This window comes from Macroventuria anomochaeta, assembly GCF_010093625.1.
Source record: "Macroventuria anomochaeta strain CBS 525.71 unplaced genomic scaffold BU25scaffold_11, whole genome shotgun sequence".
Taxonomy (NCBI): Eukaryota; Fungi; Ascomycota; class Dothideomycetes; order Pleosporales; family Didymellaceae; genus Macroventuria; species Macroventuria anomochaeta.
In genome coordinates this window covers 322,326-335,313 of record NW_022985372.1, presented here as the reverse complement: position 1 = coordinate 335,313, position 12,988 = coordinate 322,326, and the positions used below count along the sequence as shown (strand labels likewise).

At 53.6% G+C, this 12,988-nt stretch overlaps 8 protein-coding genes across 8 annotated transcripts; all 8 read left to right on the top strand.

Annotated features, from left to right (window-relative positions):
- Nucleotides 1-288: 288 nt before the first annotated feature.
- On the top strand, nucleotides 289-1,680 carry BU25DRAFT_430360 (Septin; the record flags this gene model as incomplete). The annotated part of the gene is made up of 3 exons (XM_033708598.1): nucleotides 289-478; nucleotides 532-995; nucleotides 1,045-1,680. 3 exons carry the CDS (start codon nucleotides 289-291, stop codon nucleotides 1,678-1,680), a joined length of 1,290 nt encoding a protein of 429 aa, XP_033563207.1.
- A 230-nt stretch (nucleotides 1,681-1,910) lies between these two features.
- BU25DRAFT_25577 (uncharacterized protein) lies at nucleotides 1,911-2,817 on the top strand. Its single transcript, XM_033701663.1, has one exon. It carries the CDS (start codon nucleotides 2,141-2,143, stop codon nucleotides 2,606-2,608), a length of 468 nt encoding a protein of 155 aa, XP_033563206.1. The 5' UTR covers nucleotides 1,911-2,140; the 3' UTR covers nucleotides 2,609-2,817.
- Nucleotides 2,348-3,763, top strand: BU25DRAFT_25649 (uncharacterized protein). The gene is made up of 4 exons (XM_033701672.1): nucleotides 2,348-2,390; nucleotides 2,618-2,963; nucleotides 3,025-3,113; nucleotides 3,216-3,763. The coding sequence occupies exons 2-4, from the start codon at nucleotides 2,660-2,662 to the stop codon at nucleotides 3,564-3,566; spliced, it is 744 nt and encodes a 247-aa protein (XP_033563205.1). The 5' UTR covers nucleotides 2,348-2,390; nucleotides 2,618-2,659; the 3' UTR covers nucleotides 3,567-3,763.
- A 196-nt stretch (nucleotides 3,764-3,959) lies between these two features.
- BU25DRAFT_420435 (uncharacterized protein) lies at nucleotides 3,960-5,160 on the top strand (the record flags this gene model as incomplete). The annotated part of the gene is made up of 4 exons (XM_033708014.1): nucleotides 3,960-4,066; nucleotides 4,194-4,496; nucleotides 4,615-4,961; nucleotides 4,997-5,160. 4 exons carry the CDS (start codon nucleotides 3,960-3,962, stop codon nucleotides 5,158-5,160), a joined length of 921 nt encoding a protein of 306 aa, XP_033563204.1.
- BU25DRAFT_25446 (uncharacterized protein) lies at nucleotides 5,155-5,982 on the top strand. Its single transcript, XM_033701648.1, has one exon. The coding sequence runs from the start codon at nucleotides 5,334-5,336 to the stop codon at nucleotides 5,865-5,867; it is 534 nt and encodes a 177-aa protein (XP_033563203.1). The 5' UTR covers nucleotides 5,155-5,333; the 3' UTR covers nucleotides 5,868-5,982.
- Nucleotides 5,923-7,468, top strand: BU25DRAFT_390015 (uncharacterized protein). Its single transcript, XM_033704545.1, has 2 exons — nucleotides 5,923-6,280; nucleotides 6,563-7,468. Exons 1-2 carry the CDS (start codon nucleotides 6,097-6,099, stop codon nucleotides 7,171-7,173), a joined length of 795 nt encoding a protein of 264 aa, XP_033563202.1. The 5' UTR covers nucleotides 5,923-6,096; the 3' UTR covers nucleotides 7,174-7,468.
- A 748-nt stretch (nucleotides 7,469-8,216) lies between these two features.
- BU25DRAFT_430343 (glycosyltransferase family 35 protein) lies at nucleotides 8,217-11,158 on the top strand (the record flags this gene model as incomplete). The annotated part of the gene is made up of 6 exons (XM_033708596.1): nucleotides 8,217-8,414; nucleotides 8,493-8,694; nucleotides 8,743-8,820; nucleotides 8,873-9,634; nucleotides 9,685-9,785; nucleotides 9,836-11,158. The coding sequence occupies 6 exons, from the start codon at nucleotides 8,217-8,219 to the stop codon at nucleotides 11,156-11,158; spliced, it is 2,664 nt and encodes an 887-aa protein (XP_033563201.1).
- Nucleotides 11,159-11,549: 391 nt separating this feature from the next.
- BU25DRAFT_409489 (Yip1 domain-containing family) lies at nucleotides 11,550-12,748 on the top strand. The gene is made up of 4 exons (XM_033706067.1): nucleotides 11,550-11,632; nucleotides 11,691-11,742; nucleotides 11,792-12,313; nucleotides 12,398-12,748. The coding sequence occupies exons 1-4, from the start codon at nucleotides 11,588-11,590 to the stop codon at nucleotides 12,643-12,645; spliced, it is 867 nt and encodes a 288-aa protein (XP_033563200.1). The 5' UTR covers nucleotides 11,550-11,587; the 3' UTR covers nucleotides 12,646-12,748.
- Nucleotides 12,749-12,988: the final 240 nt, after the last annotated feature.

Below are 12,988 nucleotides of genomic sequence, written 5' to 3'. Positions count from 1 at the left end.
CCCCAGCCCTACATATCTCGCGACATCGACCACTGCTCGAGCTGCAAGCCTCCCAACCGCCTCAGCACGTATGTTGCAGCAAGAGGGACTGTGCGGCAGCTCCAATGCAGCTCTGACACCGGTTGATGTTGCCGTTCCTAACGGCCACACCACCCTCCTTCCCACACACAGGGGCTAACCGCAAACACAGAATCTAACGGCGCCATATCGCCCGCCCCTCCCTCGCGTGCGTCCCCATCACCACCGACAACCGCGAACGGTTCGTTTGCTGTGGATGGCAACAACTCCATGGCTAACGAGCAAGCAGCACTTCCCCAGACCGTCACAGCGAAGAACCCTAAGCTCGCAGCACAGATGGCGAACGACTTGAACATCGTGCGCAGAAAGCTTACAGGCTACGTCGGTTTCGCAAACCTGCCCAACCAGTGGCACCGCAAGAGTGTGCGCAAGGGCTTCAACTTCAACGTTATGGTCGTTGGTACGTCTGCACCTGGGCAAGGAGCTATCAACAGTGCACTAACAAGACGATAGGTGAATCTGGCCTCGGAAAGTCGACTCTCGTGAACACGCTGTTCAACACCTCTCTGTACCCTCCCAAGGAGCGCAAGCCCCCTAGCATTGACATCTCTAAGACTGTCTCGATACAGTCCATCAGCGCCGATATCGAGGAGAACGGCGTTCGTCTGCGCTTGACCGTCGTTGACACACCCGGCTTCGGTGACTTCATCAACAACGACGAATCGTGGGATCCCATTGTTAAGAACATTGAGCAACGATTTGACGCCTACCTCGATGCCGAGAACAAAGTCAACCGCATGAACATTGTTGACAACCGCATCCACGCTGTTGTCTACTTTATCCAGCCCACTGGTCACTCGCTCAAGCCCCTCGATGTTGAAGTTATGAAGAAGCTGCACACCAAGGTCAACCTGATTCCGGTTGTTGCCAAGGCCGATACAGTATCCGATGACGAGATTGACAACTTCAAGAGAAGGGTAAGTAAATGCCTTAAAACAAGCGTGTTTAGATGCTGACAACTCTCAGATTCTCGCGGACATCAAGCACCACGGCATTCAGATCTTCGAAGGTCCACGATACGAGCTCGACGATGAGGAGACCATCGCTGAGAACCAGGAGATCATGGCCAAGGTTCCCTTCGCTGTTGTCGGTTCGAACGACGAGGTCATTACTGCCGATGGTCGCAAGGTCCGTGGTCGCGCCATGCCTTGGGGTGTCGTTGAGGTCGACAACGAGGAGCACTGCGACTTCGTCAAGCTCCGACAGATGCTTATCCGCACCCACATGGAAGAGCTCAAGGAGAATACCAACAACACACTCTACGAGAATTACCGTTCCGAGAAGCTTACAGCGATGGGTGTCCAGCAAGACTCCAGCGTGTTCAAGGAGGTCAACCCTGCGGTCAAGCAGGAGGAGGAGCGCTCGCTGCACGAGCAAAAGCTCCAGAAGATGGAGATGGAAATGAAGATGGTCTTCCAGCAGAAGGTCAACGAGAAGGAGAGCAAGCTGCGACAGAGCGAAGAGGAGCTGTACGCCCGCCACAAGGAGATGAAGGACCAGCTCGACCGACAACGAAGCGAGCTCGAGGAAAAGAAGGCACGCATCGAGTCTGGACGGCCGCTGGAAGAGAAGGGCAAGAGGAAGGGCTTCTCCCTCCGTTAAGCCGGGATCCTTGGTGTCCGTTCGCCTTGACATCTTGCCCGGCTTTCGCCCTCCGCTTCTTTCTCTTATCCCTCTTACAGACTTGTTTAATATGATGCCGCTTGACGATACCACTGGGTGTTATCGACAGACGACTAATACGGCGGTGCAGTTTTGGCGAGTAGAAGGCAGCGGTGTCGTCTCTTGGTCCAGATATCCCGGCTGTTGATTGATACCAACATCATTGCACTCCTTCCAGTTCCTTTGTGTTCCCTTCGACTTCTTTATTATTTAGCACATGGGGCAGTTGTTCTCGGGCGAAGTGGGGGAGCGACAGGATACTTCTTTTCATGTATTCTACAACTATCGTAGCAGTGAATTTCCTTTGTGGGTAGTGATCTGGTTCATGATGTACCTCTAAATCTATTGAATATGTCCCAGTGTGAATGGTCATTATTACGAAAGTTGGCAGTCAGCTTCCATGTTCGCCTTGCCCTGCACTTGCAACGATCGTCAGGGTGCGGCAGTCGTGGAGGGGCGCCATCAGGCTTGTGCGCGCCAGCCAGGACTGGAAGTGGCAGAACGAAGGCATTTCGTCATCACTCAAACGCCCACGACCTGGTTTGCGTGCCCGCTTCTTGAAGCTACAAAAGTTGATCGCCCATTCTTCTTCATCCAACATCCTCTTCTGCATATTGCCTGCCTCATTCGACTGTTGAACTCCAATCCGGGTTCTGTCTTCTCTTCGGTAAGTTGCACCTATTGGGTCACGCACAGGGAGCGTCATAAGCAGCAGCGGGTTCCGAGCGCCGAACAGACAGCGCCAGCCTCCGCTTCTTGCCAGATTGCACTCGACTCCTCCACAAGGCACCCAACTGCTGTGTATAAACTCGAGTACCATTGGTCTTACGCATTCAATACCACAGTTCGCTATCTAGAGCTCCGCTGACCGTTCAAGCTGCACATTACGTAGCCCACACGACACAGTCGAAATCCCACAATGGCCCCTCCTCCGCCCTCCAACCTTCCTCTGGGCCAGCGCCTAGCTGCCCTCGCGCAGACCCTGCAGTTCGCCTGGTTCGCCGGCCACGTTACGCTGCTGCTGGCTTCGCTGAGATACGGACTGTCCTACATCACCTTCAACTATAACTCGAAATGGGCTGCCTTCTCGTACCGCACAGCCTTTGTGTCTGCCTGTGTCACATATGGCATTGTTGTCTACAAGGCATACCGCGCCCGCATGAGGGCCGGTAAGCAGGGCGGCGTTATGGCTCTTGCCACTGATGAGAACGTCCAGTACCTGAGTAAGTGTTTGCAGCAGATAGAGCCCCCACTATTTTGCAGCACAAGCTGACATCAATGTAGTCATGGCGCTCGTCTGGCTCTTCATGCGCCAAATCCCTCTGGCTGTATTGCCCTTCACAGTCTATTCCATCTTCCACGTTGCAACCTACGTGCGCTCTAACCTGATCCCCACCATCAAGCCCCAGCCTGCTGCTTCTTCAGCACCTGGCGCTAAGCCCCAGGCTTCGGCTTTCGCTGAGACCATTGGCAAGTTTGTCAAGGAGTACTACGATGCCAGCATGACACTGGTCGCTCTCCTCGAGATCACTCTTTGGTTCCGCGTTGTTGGCTCCGCTCTCCTCTTCCAGAAGGGCTCGTGGATCCTCCTCGCCGTCTACACTATCTTCTTCCGCGCCCGCTACGCTCAGAGCAGCTTCGTCCAGGACGCCATAAACAAGGTCACCGCCCGCATTGATGCTCAGCTCGCCAACCAGAGCACTCCCCCCGCTGCTCGTCAAGGCTGGGGAACCTTCAAGAACGTCGTCCGCCAGGCTGCTGATGCGACCGACATCCGCAAGTACGTCGGCAACCAGCCCGGTGCTGCCCCAAAGAAGGCCCAGTAAGCGCTTCGAAGAGCGTGCGACAACGGCCTGCCTCCGACTCGCGGTGCTATGCACTCTTTGGAGGTACGAGGTATGACAAGTTATGACGTATGATGCTATACGGTCGCGACAAAATAGAGAGATTGAGTCTTGGAAATGGACAAGGGACGAGCCTATTCATGGACATGTTGAAAATGGAGTGGTAGTCTGTTCTGCAAGAGCATGACAGGAACAGCGCTGAAGTCGGATTTGGTCTGCATTATTTTCCGCGTGCGACCAGGATATACCTCTGAGCATTTTCGTAGCTGTAGAGTGGCGTTCTTTGCAACTGAATATGTTATTTTGACCTCAATATGCCACAAACAGCAACCATAAAATGGCAAGAGTAGGCGTTTAGCCGCACCCACTTTTCACATGTTCGCCGGCTCATACGCATGTGCGGCTGTGGAGGCTGGCATTTCAGCTGCGCTCGCTACCGTTGTTGACGCCCGGTTGTTTGGCGAACGTCTTACAAAGTGCTGGTTTGTGGACGATGGGCATGATTTGCTAGAGCGAAGTACGGTGTCTCGTGGCTACGTTACGTGTAAACTATGTGCAAGTGCCGTGATGGTAGTGTCGAGGTGAGGCATTTCGCCTATGTCTTGCTAGCCCCCACAAACGAAATGCTTGCGTCCACTTGCATCTCGAATCGACCGAAAGACTGACAGATGGCGCCAGCATCGTGTGTCAACATGATGATGTGAGAGGCGCCTGTCAGACCTTTGGGTTGTTTGGAACTGCTGCCCTGGTCGGACTGAAGGTTCGACAGATTTGCAAGGCTTTGCAGAGGAGGATCGATCATCACATCACGATCACAGCATCGAAAGCTTCGAGATGCTCAACAGGTCTCCACAGCATGGGGGCGGTTGTGGGTTTGCAATGTGGGCGGAACGACTGGAGTGGAGCTGGGAAGTGAGTTTTGCCGACATGCAGACGCAGACTGAGGTCCTTACTTCTGTGGAAGTATCTCATGGTTTCCTACGTTTTTGAAAGGCAGACATCACAATGCGACTTTCAATACACCCTGCAGAACATTGCAGGATCTCGGAAGGCCAATGTCGACGTCCACGTGCTCGGTGTGCATTTGCCGTTCCTGGATCCACTGCACGTTTATAGGACGCCCCTGCCAGGACGCAAGCTCAAGCGACCTCACTCTCACGGCTGCTGTGTTTCTGCGCTGCCTTCTTACTAGTGCGATGGGTCTGTCAATATGGGCCAGCACATCTCACATGCATCTAAAGGATCTCGGAACACTGAAGCGAAGCACGATCCCCTCAGCACGAATCCCTCAGCACGAATCCTACGAGCTCTTCTCACGACTCGCCATGCACCTGGAAACATCATGTCCATGTTGCCTTTGCGGAATGGCGCGAGAATGTGCGTGTGGATAACGTCAACTTGAAGGTTAGCAGGCGGGTACGTAGCCTTTGGCGGCTTGGTAGGGAGGTGTGTGCTGGTCAGAGGAGGTGCGTACGGATGTACGATGCGCCCGAGCCCCGTATACGCACTCGTTCCGCGATTCACAGACGCCGCTGCACCGCCGCACGGAGGCAGTTCTGATGTGAATTGGCGGTGAGTGCGTTGAAGACTCGGAGCTGTTCGCTGGTTGCTATGTTCGCGTGGAGGATGCGGTAGGTGTGTGGGTGGCGTGATGGTGTCGACGAAGATGCTGAAGGGACCACTTCGTGATGTGAAACATTCCTCAGCCGTCTTTCCAGCGTGTGTAGATTTGATGGTGTGCAAGTGAGCATGTGTTTGGCGGACATTGTCATCGATGTCTTCAAGACCCTTCAGCCACCGACGGACGGGACGGGCGGCCTTAGGCGAAGCTTTACAGCAAAACAATCAAACCTTGTACCGGTATTCCGTACAATAGCAGATTGGAATGTAGATCTGGGGGATCATCAAGTTAGATGGATTGCTTTTGCGTCGTTGTATATGAGATCGCGCCATGGCAAGAGCATTCCTATGCGGGTTGCTGCATATCTGGCTACCGGGAGAGGAAGGTCCAATGCAGTTCGTCCACCATCTTTCACCCTGCGGGCCTCGCAAACTCCTGGGCATCCACAATTGCGTGCGGCACGTCTGACGGTGCGGCTACCGCCCGAATATTCAATTTTCGCTTGCATGCCCCCTACTGCACTGCCTAGCGCGCTAGGTGTTCAGGTAGGGCTTGGTGTTGCGGCAGGGAGACCGCTACGGGTTAAGGAGCCACACGGAGCTAGTGAGCGCACCGTCAGCCGCTTCACCGATTCGAACACTGTCGTCTTTTTGGGACAGTAGTATATAGTGCTGTGGATGCCCTCGTCGTCAGGCCTTTTGTTCTTCTCCTTTCCCCAACTGTTCTCAAGCCACCACGACGTTTCGATCCTTCAATCTACGGTTCGACAAACGAAACTGGAATGATCTTTCGAGCAACACCACACCAACCTTCGCTGTACAAGAAGCCCTGAATCGCGACCAGCATTTCTGCGACTCCAAACCGAGAAGCAGCATCAAAATTACTTTCAAGATGGAACTCTCGCCAGCTTTCTCGACCACCAGCGATATGACCGACGAAGAATTGGACCTTTACTTTGCAACATGCGGCTCGCTGTCCAACTTGCCTACCCCTCCTCCAGCAAGGGAGCACACCATAATCGAGAAGCCAATATCAACAACGTCAGATCTGCATGAACTTGCTCCTGAGCTACAAGGTTAGTTTGCCAACAATCTAATATCGCACAATTACACGTGCAACATTTCCACTCAGAGACAAGTTTGTTGCTGGTCTTGGGCATGTGGGACTTGCTCGGCTGAGCAACGTTCCCCTGTATGCTAGCACGAACCGACTTTAGGCGACGTCATTGCAGTCCAATCTCCTTTTCTCTTCGAACCCACATTGCACGGTGTTCCTGTCGATCGATGAGTTTTCTCGTCAATGCTTGCCCTACTCGCCACACTCATTATTGGACACGAATGCTAACTACTATCTTTAGCACATGCGACCCATCTCGCCAACCTCGTCCCGTTGAATATCTCCACAACCCGACCTTTTGTGCCTGGCATCCGCGGATTTCTGGAACGATCATGCCTGCCAGACGAGGTCGTTGCCTTCGCTGCCTGCATCCTTGATGCCTTGTCGTACCGCTTCGCTGCTACATGGCGGGAGACCTTGCTGCCGTCTAACTATGCCAAGGATCTCAAGTTTTTCATGAAGACCGACACATGTCATCAGGCATCCGTCAGCCCAGACGTCCTTGTCCTCGCTGCCTTGTCTCTCGCACATGGTTTCTTCAGTGACACCCGTCGTTCTGCCCACTACTGGGCAGTTGGCATAAGCCGTAACCAGTTCACCATCCAGGAACTCGAAGCCACAAAGCGATTGATCCTTCAAGACATGGACTACGGTCTCTGCCGCATCACCGAAGGCATGATGGAGAGCATGCTGCGAGACATGCAGCGTACCAAGGCGTTGCCTGCGCCACCAGTTCTGACGAATGAGAATGACACTATCATCAAGACCAGCCGTCGCCGTAACTTCTCCATCGATCTGTCCGGCACAGCAATGTGGAAGAATGGCGTTCAGACACCAGGACCTAGTCCATAGGTGCGGCGTGGTGTTTCCGTGTTTTGCATCGCCTTCACGTTTCAGCGTTGGCTTCGCTTCTCTTGCAGCGCTTACGATACCCACATTGTTTTAGCATTCTCAGTCATCCAGCATTTCAGCAGCATCAGCTTTAAGGAGTCTATGGGCGTAATTTAGCTTGGAGGATCGAACCCAGCGGTCTCATCTCTTGTATTGTTGGCACGATACCCTCTTGCACACATGGTAGCCGTTGTCATGGCACCATCTAGCATTATTGTAGCGCAACATCGCACAATCATACACATATCTATCATTTCGCATGTATGCAGCACGTCTTGACACGTACGCAGAAAACACTTCTTGACTTGACCATGTGTGCAAGGCTGACACAAGGTACACGAATCAGTCCTGCGGTTTTCATGCCCAGAGCCGCCCGAGCTTTCCTCCACGTTCAGTGTCCGCCGACGTCACAGTCCTTCCCCTCCATCACACCACCGACTTCTGGCCTTTCAAAGTCACCGCCTCGTTGTGTATGAAACCCTTTAGCACACACTTAGGAATTCTCAAGATGCCACAAGCGCATTGGACGCGCTCCCAGCCGAGTTAGCCAGCCGCTTTGCGCTCGAAGTTTGGTTGGCGTGAGGTCTGGCTACCCCACTAACCCCATGCGCTTCACCAACCGCGTGCATCAAGCTGCAGCTCAACAGCTGTTGAGCTGTTGCTAGCTGTCAGCCTCGATCGCCTCCCCGCGTTCGATTGCAGTCGTCAGTATCTCCTGATGTTAATTGACCTGTGGTCGTGCTTCGCTCCTGCTGCTTGCTTGCCCGAAGCTCTTGTTCCTGCGGCGTAAACATCTGTTGCCATCCTCTTCCCTGATTGTAAACACTCGCACCACCAAGCGGGCATATAGGCTTGCTAAGCTTAGATCTTCCTTCCTAAGCTTCCGGCGCTTCCTAAACATACACCTCCTCTCCTCCACAATTCGTCCCTCAACTCCTCCCTCTCCTGTGCGACACCGACATTCACTTAGCAATTCTCCTTTCTCTGCAATTGACATCCCCAAGATGGCGACTGCTACCCCTTCGCCGCGCGAGCGCCGTCCCTCCACGAGCGCCCCGCTCGCTGACCTGAAGGGTCCTGTTGGACCTGCGAACTTCACTCGCCCCAAGCACAAGAGGACCGTGACCGGTTTCGGCCCCGGCGAGATCAAGGCTGTTGAAAACAGCATTCCAGAGCCTCAGCGTGAAGCTTGGAGGAAGTTCGTAAGTCAATCGGTCCTTGGAGTACCTTGATTGCGGGGTAGCTTCATTGCACAATGTGGGGTACTGATAAGACAATAGATGCCCAAGCCTTTCTCCACATCAGATGAATTCAACAAGGAGGCTGTTCGTCATATTGAGACTACCCTCGCGCGCTCGCTGTTCAACTGCGATGAGTCAGCTGCGTATGCTGGAACCGCCCTGGCGTTCAGGGATCGCTTGGTTCTGGACTGGAACAAGACACAGCAGAGCCAGACCTTTGCTGACCAGAAGCGCGTATACTGTAAGATGTCTTGAAACACAGTATAAGTGGAAGTGGCTGACCACATAGACCTGTCTCTCGAGTTTTTGATGGGACGTGCTCTAGACAATGCTATGCTTAACGTCGAACAAAAAGACGTCGCTACCAGTAAGTGTCATCCGCCAGGAAACAGCCATTGGCCCCGCTGACACATGTGCAGAGGGTCTTGCCGACCTTGGTTTCCGTATGGAAGATGTAGTTGCTCAGGAGCACGACGCTGCTCTTGGTAACGGTGGTCTTGGACGTCTCGCCGCTTGCTTCCTCGATTCGATGGCCTCCCTGAACTACCCAGCCTGGGGTTACGGTCTGCGATACAGATACGGTATCTTCAAACAGGAGATCATCGACGGATACCAGGTGGAAGTCCCAGACTACTGGCTCGACTTCAATCCGTGGGAGTTTCAGAGACACGACATCACAGTCGACATTCAGTTCTACGGCCACGTAAACCGCTGGCAAGACGATGAGGGAAAGCAGCAGTCTTCTTGGGAAGGCGGCGAGATTGTCCAGGCTGTGGCTTATGATGTTCCAGTTCCTGGCTACAAGACTGGCACTTGCAACAACCTCCGTCTTTGGGGCAGCAAGGCTGCCAGCGGCGAGTTTGACTTCCAGAAGTTCAACTCTGGCGAGTACGAGAGCTCAGTAGCAGACCAGCAGCGCGCTGAGACCATCTCCGCCGTTCTGTACCCCAACGACAACCTCGAGCGCGGTAAGGAGCTTCGTCTCAAACAGCAGTACTTCTGGTGCGCTGCCTCGCTCTACGACATCGTTCGCCGTTTCAAGAAGAGCAAGCGCGCCTGGAAGGAGTTCCCCAACCAGGTCGCCATTCAGCTTAACGACACTCACCCAACCCTGGCCATTCCTGAGCTTCAGAGAATTTTGGTCGACATCGAGGGTTTGGACTGGGATGATGCGTGGAACAGTAAGTCGCTTGGAGGTACTCAGCGTTTTGCAACGACTAACACTGTGCAGTTGTCCAGAACACTTTCGGTTACACAAACCACACCGTCCTTCCTGAGGCGCTTGAGAAGTGGTCTGTTCCTCTGATGCAGCACCTCCTTCCCCGCCACCTCGTGAGTATACCTGATGAGGCGTGAACAACGACAACTAACAGACCTCCAAGCAAATAATTTACGACATAAACTTGAATTTCCTCCAATTTGTTGAGCGTAATTTCCCCAACGACCGCGAGATGCTCGGCCGCGTATCAATTATCGAGGAGTCGCAACCAAAGATGGTCCGCATGGCTTACCTTGCTCTGATTGGTTCCCACAAGGTCAACGGTGTGGCCGAGCTGCACTCTGATCTGATCAAGACCACCATCTTCAAGGACTTTGTCAAGATCTACGGACCCGACAAGTTCACAAACGTCACCAACGGTATCACACCCCGCAGATGGTTGCACCAGGCCAACCCCAGGCTCTCTGAGCTTATTGCGTCCAAGCTTGGTGGATACGATTTCTTGAAGGATCTTACTCTGCTGCACAAGCTCGAGGCCTACGTCGACGACAAGGAGTTCAGGAAGGAGTTCCGCGAGATCAAGTACGCAAACAAAGTCCGCCTCGCCCAGCACATCAAGGAGCACAACAATGTCACAGTCAATCCAGCTGCACTCTTCGATGTTCAGGTCAAGCGTATCCACGAGTACAAGCGCCAGCAACTGAACATCTTCGGTGTTATCCACCGCTACCTCCAGATCAAGGCCATGTCGCCAGAGGAGAGGAAGAAGCTTGCTCCTCGTGTGTCTATCTTCGGCGGCAAAGCTGCACCCGGATACTGGATGGCTAAGACCGTCATCCACCTCATTAACAAGGTCGGTGATGTTGTCAACAATGACAAAGATATCGGTGACCTGCTCAAGGTCATCTTCTTGGAGGACTACAACGTCAGCAAGGCCGAGATCATCACACCTGCTAGCGACATCAGCGAGCACATCTCCACCGCCGGTACCGAGGCCAGTGGTACAAGTAACATGAAGTTCTGCCTCAACGGTGGTCTCATCATTGGTACCTGCGATGGTGCCAACATCGAGATCACCCGCGAGATCGGCGAGGAGAACATCTTCCTCTTCGGCAACCTGTCCGAAGACGTCGAGGATCTTCGCCACGCCCACTTGTACAAGCACTACGAGCTCGAGCCTCAGCTTGCCAATGTCTTCGACCACATCCACAAGGGCACATTCGGCGATGCCGAGCGCTTCTCTGCTCTGCTGAATGGCATCGTCGACCACGGCGACTACTACCTTGTCTCTGACGACTTCGACTCGTACATCAAAACCCAGGAGTCCATTGACGAGAGCTACAAGAATACGGAGGAGTGGACGACGAAGACTATCCTGACGGTCGCCCGTATGGGCTTCTTTACCAGTGACAGGTGTATTGATGAGTACGCGGAGAGCATCTGGAACGTGGAGCCGCTCATTCCCCAGGATGAGCCTGCGCCGTAGATGCGGTGATGGGGTAGTGTTGTGTGATGTGGTCTAACCTAATGTCTAGATGGTTCAAGTAGATCCGTGGACTGGTAGATGGCCTCATATTCCTTGGAAATATCAATATTGTGTTTTTGCGACAAGAGGTTCAACTGTCGCTTTCTGGACGCGTGTGCTTGGCTGTCTATGTCTGGTTCTTAACTGCGAGCGTGTTGCGATAATTTCAGCTTTCAGGTTCCTTACACAGCATACCCTTACTTTAATCAAGGCCTTCTTTATTGCAAATGCTCTCGACTTGCAAGGGATGTTGGTCGCAGGGCTGCTGAGTGTGTAGCCAATGGGAGCTTGGACTCTTCCGAAACGCGCAGCAACGTCAACGCGCAAGCGCAATCTGGCACGTAAAGCTGCAGCAAGCTCACCACAAGCCGAGCTCCAAACACACTCGCCATGGCAAACAGAGGCTACGATGTCGTCGTAGACGTTGATCAGGAGGTGAGACACATCTCTTGAAGTTACAGCAACTACAAGACCGCAGCTTACACCGCCCCAGGGCGACCTAGGCCACACCGATCTGCAAGAGGACCTCGAATTCCACAGCTCCAGTAAGTAGTCCACCAACCTTCTATACCTCACAGCTAACAATCTGACCAGACTTCGAAACCACCCCCTCCCGCGGTGCAAAGGTTCAACCCGACTCTTCCTCCTTCCTCCCCCAGCCCGCGACAGCCTCCTCCAGCGGTTCTCGCAAACACCTCCTCTGGACGCTCTCCTTCTACGCGCAAGCCTTCGACGTCGATTCCGCTGAAGTCCTGCGCCGCTGCACGGCCACCATCTACCCGCGCGCCAACTTCCTCGATGTGCTGGAGGGAAATCCGGACCTCTACGGGCCGGTGTGGATCGCGACGACCGTGGTCGTTATACTGTTTTTGACGGGGACGATTAACCAGTACCTTGCGCACCAGGGCAAGGAGCACTTTGCGTATGACTTCAAGTTGCTGAGTGGTGCCGCGGGGCTGGTGTATGGGTATACGGGGCTGGTGCCTGTGGGGCTTTGGGGCGTGTTGAAGTGGTATGGGAGTGAGAGTGCGAACCTTTTGGAGTGCGCGTGTTTGTATGGGTACGCGAATCTAGTCTGGATTGTCGTTGCGCTGGTGAGCTGGAGTCCAATCTCGAGTAAGTCGAACATCCCCCCATGGGGTTTGCAACCCTCAACATCCTCCCTCGACGCCTTTTCTTCCTAGTGCTAACCACACCCAGTTCTCAACTACACTTTCGTCGCCCTCGGCCTCGCCTTCTCCGCAACCTTCCTGCTACGAAACTTGTACCCCGTACTCTCGACCACCGAAGCAAAGACCTCCAAGATCCTGCTTGTCGTCGTTCTGGCGCTGCACGCTGGCTTTGCTATCGCAATCAAAGTGCTCTTCTTTGCCGCAACGAGCCCCGTGGGCCCGAACAAGGGCAACGATGAGAAGACAGATCCGGCGCGGATGCTGTTGGGATTGTAAGGGGCTTATGAATGCATGGATGGAATATTGGGAAAGAAGCAAGACTCGACAATTGCAGAATTATAGGAAGGTTTGGGGACACAGCATGGCGTTTGGACGGTATACCTAGCGTACAGACTGCGGCATCAATTGATTCTATCAACCTCGAACCGTTGAAGACTATAAACCTGCGCGTGCGTCGAGCGAGGACGCTTGTTCCCGTCCCTTCCCTTGAAAACCAGAGAGCATTTCAATCAACGATGCCTTTGATCGAAAAGTCTCAACTGCTTGAATTGAACTACATTGCAGGATCCGATGCCCAACCACCATACATGAGCTACAACATCGACAGACTTCGCGAGGC

What these genes read in the sequence shown, in the direction of transcription:
- BU25DRAFT_25577 (XM_033701663.1), top strand. Translation starts at nt 2,141, where the DNA reads ATGTTCGCCTTGCCCTGCACTTGCAACGATCGTCAGGGTGCGGCAGTC.
- BU25DRAFT_390015 (XM_033704545.1), top strand. Translation starts at nt 6,097, where the DNA reads ATGGAACTCTCGCCAGCTTTCTCGACCACCAGCGATATGACCGACGAA. An exon ending in ACTTGCTCCTGAGCTACAAG is followed by an intron (nt 6,281 to 6,562) that starts GTTAGTTTGCCA and finishes TACTATCTTTAG; the next exon opens with CACATGCGACCCATCTCGCC.
- BU25DRAFT_409489 (XM_033706067.1), top strand. Translation starts at nt 11,588, where the DNA reads ATGGCAAACAGAGGCTACGATGTCGTCGTAGACGTTGATCAGGAG. An exon ending in TCGTAGACGTTGATCAGGAG is followed by an intron (nt 11,633 to 11,690) that starts GTGAGACACATC and finishes ACACCGCCCCAG; the next exon opens with GGCGACCTAGGCCACACCGA. An exon ending in CCTCGAATTCCACAGCTCCA is followed by an intron (nt 11,743 to 11,791) that starts GTAAGTAGTCCA and finishes CAATCTGACCAG; the next exon opens with ACTTCGAAACCACCCCCTCC.
- BU25DRAFT_25649 (XM_033701672.1), top strand. Translation starts at nt 2,660, where the DNA reads ATGGCCCCTCCTCCGCCCTCCAACCTTCCTCTGGGCCAGCGCCTAGCT. An exon ending in TGAGAACGTCCAGTACCTGA is followed by an intron (nt 2,964 to 3,024) that starts GTAAGTGTTTGC and finishes ACATCAATGTAG; the next exon opens with TCATGGCGCTCGTCTGGCTC. An exon ending in TCTTCCACGTTGCAACCTAC is followed by an intron (nt 3,114 to 3,215) that starts GTGCGCTCTAAC and finishes ACCATTGGCAAG; the next exon opens with TTTGTCAAGGAGTACTACGA.
- BU25DRAFT_25446 (XM_033701648.1), top strand. Translation starts at nt 5,334, where the DNA reads ATGTGTTTGGCGGACATTGTCATCGATGTCTTCAAGACCCTTCAGCCA.